At 60.1% G+C, this 7,504-nt stretch overlaps 1 protein-coding gene across 2 annotated transcripts; it reads left to right on the top strand.

Moving 5' to 3' along the window:
* Positions 1-4,331: 4,331 nt before the first annotated feature.
* SLC51A (solute carrier family 51 alpha subunit) lies at positions 4,332-7,165 on the top strand. 2 transcript variants are annotated; one of them, XM_027685784.1, is made up of 9 exons: positions 4,448-4,644; positions 4,840-4,934; positions 5,278-5,432; positions 5,548-5,621; positions 5,697-5,855; positions 5,988-6,099; positions 6,220-6,366; positions 6,553-6,658; positions 6,783-7,165. In XM_027685784.1, exons 1-9 carry the CDS (start codon positions 4,610-4,612, stop codon positions 6,917-6,919), a joined length of 1,020 nt encoding a protein of 339 aa, XP_027541585.1. In that variant the 5' UTR covers positions 4,448-4,609; the 3' UTR covers positions 6,920-7,165. The 2 variants fall into 2 exon arrangements, with proteins under 2 accessions (XP_027541587.1, XP_027541585.1); XM_027685786.1 differs by lacking the exon at positions 4,840-4,934 and having other exon boundaries at positions 4,332-4,644.
* Positions 7,166-7,504: the final 339 nt, after the last annotated feature.

The raw sequence follows: 7,504 nt of genomic DNA, 5'->3' as shown, positions 1-7,504 counted from the left end.
CAGTGAGCCGTGATGCAGCACTGTGGGTTTGCAGGGCACTGGGAGGTGTTTTCCAGTGTCAGAGAGACTGGTCGCCACTGGGAAGGGGAGGATTTGATGGGGGCTATTGCTCTGCCAGGGGCTCTACATGTTGTCCCACCCCAGCTGTGCTGTCAGGGGAGTCAAGATGCCTTTGTCCCCAGAGAAGGGGACCCACAGAGGCCTGTAGTATCCCCCTGCCCTCCTTGCTCACTGCTCCCTCCTCACCATATCTTCCAGGGACAGCAGCTCCCACCCCACCAGCTGCCTCTCGGGGCAATCGGTGAGGAGCACATGGGCCCTATCTACGGGCCATCTGCGGGCAGGGCTCCCTGCCATCCCTATCAGTGGGGCGGCTCCAGACCCGGGGCTGAGGGGAGCCGGCCCCATTCCTACTGTGCTGGGGCCGGGGCTGGGGGCACTGTCACTTCCCCACGCTGACCATTGCAGGGGGATGGTCGAAGGTCTGGGACCCCTCTACAGTCCTGTGCTGTGATGCTGATGGATTTGCAGGGGTCCAGCCAAGGCCATTGCACTGGGAGGTTGTGGATTTTCGTGGGGCATTGAAGGCAGATGGTGGCAGCAGCCTTATGACTTCCAGGAGGATCTGCACCCCCTGACATGTCCTGGCCATGGGGAAGCTGGTGATGGTCGGCTGGGAGCCTGCTGTGCCCACCAAGGTCAGCTCCTCTGGCCATAACCACAGGGAATTAGAAACGGGTGGAAAACTGTATAAAAACCCATGCAAATATTTGCATTTCAAGGGATTTTCCAAGTATTGGGGAACGCTGACACAGCAGCAGCGTGGGCGATGCTGGCATGCCAAGAGGGTCTGCTTGACTATTTTTTGGGGGCAGAATTTCAGTGGTCAAGGAGTTTTGTTTAGAATAAAAAAGCTAATCAAGCAAATGGGGAGATTTTCCACCACTGCTGCTGGCTTCTCCGACAGCTCCTCAGGGCAAAACAGCCACCCCGATTCCGAGGGAGTCATGAGCCTTCGAACCACTCCTGCCCTGGGCTGGTAGGTGTGTGGCTCCCGTCTCAGTGCTCCTTTTTCCCTCTCTGATGAAGAGATTTTTGGCAGGAAAGGGGCTCCCTGTACCTGGGGCTGCTCTGCCCAAGGGCATCCTGGGAGTCTGGGGCTGAGGTCGAGCTGGTGGGAGCCTGACCTATCTGTTGCCCCCCAGTTTTGCCCATGCCAGAGGATGCTCACCTGCTGTTGGCTCCTGCCCATCCTGCCACCTTTTGGCCGTGGTAGCGGCCTGTATGGAGACAGGTGACTGGTTGTCTTGGTTTAAAAAGACAAATGTCTGCCAAGGAAGGCGGTAACCTGACTGGAATGGAAAGAAGACCCCTCTCTCCAAGTTATTATCCTTCTAAATTAAGAGGCTCTCAGGCAAAAATGTAGAACAAGGAATTACAGTTCTTTACTAAAAATATATATAGAACAAAACAGAACGAACACCACCACCACAACAGACGCTTTCAACCAGCTGAGTACTGCTTCCCCTTTCGGTGCAGTTATAACCACAGACGGCAGGGGACGCGGCACGTTTCGGAGGCAGAGGGTCAGCCGAGAGCGCGGTGCCGAGTTCCAGGACTCACCCGACCACGGTGGCAGAGACGGTCTGGGAACCTTCCCGTGGGCAGCACAAGGACCCTCTGGGTGGGAGGTCCTTGGGGTGGGGAAGGGGTGGTGTTGGAAGCTCCTCCACGGACAGTGCCAGCCCCCGCCGAGTCTGGAGCGAGCTCCGGCGGTGATAGTCCGCAAAAAAACCAGCGTAGGATGTGCAGGGTCGGGACCCTCGGGGAGCCGCTGCGGGCCCCAGCAAGGCGAGAGCTGAGCGCTAAAGTCGAAGGGACCAGAGGCGTGTGGAACTGACAAAGATGAATGCGGAGACCCTCTCCACACCACTCCCCACTCCCGAGCCAGGGAAGAAGTGAGCAAAAATCCTCCCAAGTCCAAACCCCTCGTACCCGCTCTCCCCACACCACCCCAGGGCATAGGCAGAAGAAACCAAGGAATTCCATCTCTGCCGGGAAAGCCATCAGCTCTTCAATGGGAGAGCCATTAAGAGCCATTAAAATTAGAGCTAGAAAGACAATTGAACCTTTATGTTTATCTCCCTAGCAGAAAGGCTTGCTTGCTTTTCCCTCAAAACTGTGTGTTGGTGTGGAGAAAATTCATCAAAGGGTTTAAACCTATAAGACTGGTGGACAAGGGTGCCCATAGACCCTGATGGCCCCAGGATCATAGATCGCAAGCATAGATAGGGGCTGCAATAAATAAGAAGTTGGGGAGACCCTGGCCTACCCCATCACACTGCATTCCCCCTCTCCACACCCATCTCCACCAGCTCCCGGGACAGGTCGAAGCAGGCAAGTAGGAGGCACGTCCTGTCCTGCTGGCACAGGGAGGGCTCAGCACCATGAACTGCAGGGGTGAGAGCCCTCCGTGTCAACAGCTCTGGGGTGGTGTCCACAGCAGGATGGTGTGATGGTGTGTGGATGTGTCCTGGCCCCATGCAGGGTGGGATGGGGTGGTCTTGGGCAGAGTAATGTGGCTGGGGGCTTGGTGGAGGTGGGTCAGTGCTGCTGGTGTCACCGGTGCATCCAGCACCAAGACAGGATGGAGAGGGGAGCGCGTGCAATGATGGAAACCTCCTGCATGTGTGTGCATGCGTGGTGGGACCAGCTCATGCGGAGCATCAATATGTGGGGCTGCCCCCCTGCTCTGAGCTTGGGGTCCAGTCATGTCCTGCATCCCCATCTCAGGCTGGCAGGATGATCCATGCCCCACAGCCATACCTGGCACCTCGAGGTGTGCTGTGCTTGGGGAACACAGGGGACCCAGGGCTCAGTCATGCTTTGGTACTACCTCAGTGGCGAGGAGGGTCATGATGGTGCTGGAGCAGAGTCAGGGACAGACAGACCCAGGTGTGCTGGGCAAGGGGACCACCATGTGCCCCTGTACAGTGGGCACCCATGGGTGTTGCTGGCCCCAGGGCTGCGTGCAGGCAGGGGAACAGGCTCCTGCACAGCCTGTGTGCACAGCACACTGCAGCACGTGTGTATGCGTGCTGGGACAGGGCTCTGCTTCCCTGGGGCCATGGATACGTGCAGATCATGCCTGTGGTTATGGACCGCAGGGGGATGAGCACCAGGGAGATGAGGCAGGAGAGCAGGCCTGCCGTGACATAGCAGTGACCGCCAGAGGCCGGCACAACAGACGTCACAGGAGTTGACATGTTTCTTCAGATGTGGACAATGCTGGTGATACTGGTGTGGCACAGGGGTGCTGGGTGGGGGGGCCCCCACAGGGCCCCTGCACCGCGTGGGGTCCAGGAGCACCCAGGGCTGTGGTCACCCCCTGTGGGGGGTTTGCTTGTGCAAAGTCAGGTAAGTGTGTGTGTGTGTGTGTGTGTGAGTGCACAGGGCTGGCTGTGCAGCGTGCAGTATGCCAGGTTAGTATGGGGGTAGAGCATATGGGGCAGGATAGGGAGCATGTACAGTGTGTAGGGACAGGGATATGGGGCTTGGTTAATGGGGCTGAGGGGAGGGGAGGGCCAGGTGTGCGCGTCACCTCTAACATGCACAGAGCCCCCACAGCAACACCCTCCTCTCCCCATCCCCTTCTCATAGCAACTGAGGCATCACCCCACCTCACCACCCCATTCCCATGAAAATGGCAGCATCCTGCTCCCACAGCAAGATGCAGGGCACCCATTTGGGGTCCTGGTGCCACTCTGGCTTCAGCAGGAGCCCACTGCCAGAGGGGCAAAGGGTGGAGGGCTCCAAAGGGACCCAGTACAAACCAGTACTCATTTTCCTTGGGGTGCTGAGAGGACACCTGGAGCCGTGGGCACCCCTGGGACCCATGAGGGTGCTGAGATCTGTCTAAGACGAGGATACACTGCTCCTAACACCGCAGCTCCCTACTCAGTGTGCCACCTCTAGCCCACTGTCCCCCTCCTCTGGCCAAGGCTCTGCTGTTGTCCCCAGAGGCCGGGGTGCTGAGCTGGGGCTGAGCACTGGGCCAGCCCTGCCCCCTAGTGCCGTGGGAGCTGCTCCCTGCAAGGCTCAGCCCCGGGGCTGCTGGGGCTGAGCCACCACAAACTCCTCACAGGGCCCGCAGAGCCGCGCAGGAGCTGGCGAGCTTCCCACCGCCCTGCAGCATCACCTCCCACTCTGCCACCACTGCTGAGGGGACAGAAGGACACGTCCTGGACCCTCCATGGCACCACCAGCCCATCTCTGGGCTGCCCTTGGGGATATGCAGCAGTGTCACCCCAGCACAGGTGCCCTGGGACACGCAGGACTGCTGGCAGGGGTGACAGCCGCCTTCCCGCCACCCCGGGTCGATAACCGGGCGGCCAAGGCTCTCTGTGGGCTGGGACACCAATGGGCGGCTGCAGCAGCGGGAGAGGGAGGGGAGCACTGGAGGCTCTGGTTAAACTGGAACGAGGCGCGGCATCCGCCCGCGGTCCCTGCCCTGGGGACTCTGACCCCGTGGGCTGGCGAGGGGAGCTGAGGCAGGCGGTGACAAGCAGCCCCACAGCCACTGGGACGGAGACGGAGAGGGCAGAGCAGGATGGATCCAACCTTCGAGCTGGCAGATGACCCCAGGTGGGTGCCGGAGACCCCCATGCTGCTTTTCAGCCAGGCAAATCTAACTTTTTGCAGCAGAATTTTGGATTATTCCATCTGCTAAGGGAGTCACTTGTGGGTGAGGCAAGTCAGCCAGGGGACTGCAGGGATCCTGCAGGGCTGGGTGTCCCCGCGTCCTTGTGGCCCTGTGCAGCACTCCCTTCTGCTCCACAGGTTCTCCCGCACTTTGGTGGAGATGCTGATCAGGAACTACAGCGTGCCAGCAGCCTGCTTCTCCCTGCCGCCCACCTCCCAGCAACTGCTACACCGTAGGTGGGGGGACAGGGTTGGGGACACCCTCCTCTTGTTGCTGGCAGGAGCAACAAGGGATGAAGGTGGTGGGGTGGCCGTAGCAGCTGCAAGCAAGGAGCAGCCCCAAGGAAGGGGGAGGCAGTGTGGAGCTGCCAGGGTCTTAGCCTCCCATCCCACAGTCCTGCCTGCAGGGATGGGGATGGCCCAGGAAGGGTCAGCACCGGGGCAGGTGACAGGGGACAGGGAGCAGCAGGTCAGAAGTGCCAGCTCTGGCACAACGAGATGTGGGGTGGTGGGTTAGGGGGCAGCCCCAGGAGGGACAGGACAGGATGAAGACAGCTTCTCCCCCCTCCCTGGCAGAGCTGGACATGGCCCAACTCGCCATCATGGGCCTCTGCACCATCATGACGCTGCTGTCAGTTGCAATCTTTGTGGAACAGGCTTTCTACCTGACCCACAAGATCCGCTGCCCCATCAAGATGAAGACCCTTCGCTGGAGCAGCTCGGCCCCTACGGTGAGCTGGGGTTTGGGGGTGGTGGTGGGGCATCACCCCGGGTGGCCAGGGCCACCCAAGGGGTGCCAGCCCACAGGAGGGGGGGTGTCAGTGTGCCAAGCTCACACTCCCCCAGGTTGTGTCTGTGGTCAGCTGCTTCGGACTGTGGTTCCCGCGCTCCATGATGGTGGTGGAGATGGCTACCACGACGTGAGTATCACCCGCCCCAGGGCAGGGGCACTGTGGAGCCCATGGGGCTTGACTTGCCTTCCTCCTCCTCCCCAGGTACTTTGCCATCTGCTTCTGCCTCATGATGAAGGTCATGGTGGAGGGCTTTGGGGGGAAGGAGGCAGTGCTCAGCACCCTGAAGGATGTGCCCATGGTGGTCAGCACTGGGCCCTGCTGCTGCTGCTGCCCTTGCCTGCCCAAAATCACCATGAACAGGTGAGGGAGAGCTGGGATAAACCCCTGCCCTTGGGGAGGGCTTTCAGCCTCTGCTTCTGCTGGGCTGAAGAGAAGCCCCTGGGCAGGGGCTTGGGGACCTCAGAGCGCTATTGGTCTTTCTCTCCATGCCAGGAAAAAGCTTAAACTGATGATGCTGGGGACTTTCCAGTATGCCTTCTGCAGGGCAGTTGCTGTCTTCCTGGGGCTGGTCCTGTACGCCGATGGGAATTATAACCCTGCTGACGTGAGTGCCAGGGCACAGGGATGGGCAGGGCGATGTCCTAGACAGGGAGCCTCCACCTGCTCTCACCTTTCCCAGCAGCTTTGTCAGCCCAGGAATATATTCTGTGTGCTGCCCCTATAGATTTCAGCGGAGAGTGTGGCCCTCTGGATCAACACCTTGGTTGGTGCCTCTACCCTCTTCGGGCTGTGGGCCCTGGGCATCCTCTTCCGGCAGGCCCGGCAGCACCTGGCTGAACAGAACATCCAGGGCAAGTTCACCTGTTTCCAGGTGAGCCCCTGTCCTGCCCAGCCCCCTTCTGCAGCACAGATGGGATGAGGCGGAATGGGGGAAGATGGTGGGACAGGAGCCGCCACTGGGAGAGAGCCCGATCCGGCTGCGGGACAGAGGGAAAGGTGAAGGGTGGGATCCTGGCAGTGGTGCAGCCCCCACCACCTGTGGTGTTGGTGGTCGCAGCTCCTCCTTGTCCTGACGGCACTGCAGCCTGCCATCTTCAGCATCCTGGCCAACGGCGGCAGCATCGCCTGCTCGCCGCCCTTCTCCTCCAAGGCCAGATCGCAGCGTAAGTTGGGAGACGGGGGAACGGCACCGTGGGCTCCTGGCTGGGCCCCTCTGTCACACGGCGTGGCGTGGGGAGGGGGCATGGTGGAAGTTGACAGCTTCAAATGACCCTTCTGCTTTTCCAGAGATGAACTTGCAGCTGTTGATCCCACAGACCTTCATCCTGGCAGTGCTGACGCGGATGTACTACCGCAAGCAGGATGACAAGCCGGGCTACCAGCCCGTCGGCTTTGCACCTGCAGGCACTGACGTCAAGCCGTGAACGGGAGGGAGAAACTGGGGTGCCAAGGGGCAGAGTGGGGTGAGGGGCTGGTCTGCCCTGTACAACCATCTCCTCCCCTGGCCCTGGGGAGCTGCAGGCAGCAGAGGAGGCTGAAGGGGAAAGAGCATCTTGGGACCGAGTGAAAGGGTCTGAATCCTGAAAGCCACAAGCCAAGGGGGTCAGTGAAGCTGCCTCCAGCACGGGGGCTCTTGTCTAGCACTGAGTAAAAGGTGAATTTGTACTTGAGTCTTGTGTTGGTGACTGGGTTCATATTATCTCTGCCCAGGCTGGGTGGGAGATGACTCCATACAGGGGGAGGAGGATGAAGTCCAGAGCAGCACAGCCATGGCATGGGACCATCATGGGGTGCCCATTATCCAGCTGTGACAATGACCTCTGGGTGCTGCTGCCTGGGGTCCCAGAGCCAAGGCAAGGCCAGGGTGATGGTGATTTCTCCCAAGACCTCTGGATGGGTCTGGCCTGTCACTGAGGCACGTTCTCCATGGCAGTAGCTGCTCCTGAAAGCAGAGAAGGGAGCATCCACACCTGCCAGCCTGGAGCCAGGCAAAAGGAGGAGCCTCGATG

Source organism: Neopelma chrysocephalum, unplaced genomic scaffold (assembly GCF_003984885.1).
Source record: "Neopelma chrysocephalum unplaced genomic scaffold, ASM398488v2 Primary Assembly neopelma1_69, whole genome shotgun sequence".
NCBI classification, from domain to species: domain Eukaryota; kingdom Metazoa; phylum Chordata; class Aves; order Passeriformes; family Pipridae; genus Neopelma; species Neopelma chrysocephalum.
This window is presented reverse-complemented; position numbering and strand designations above follow the sequence as displayed.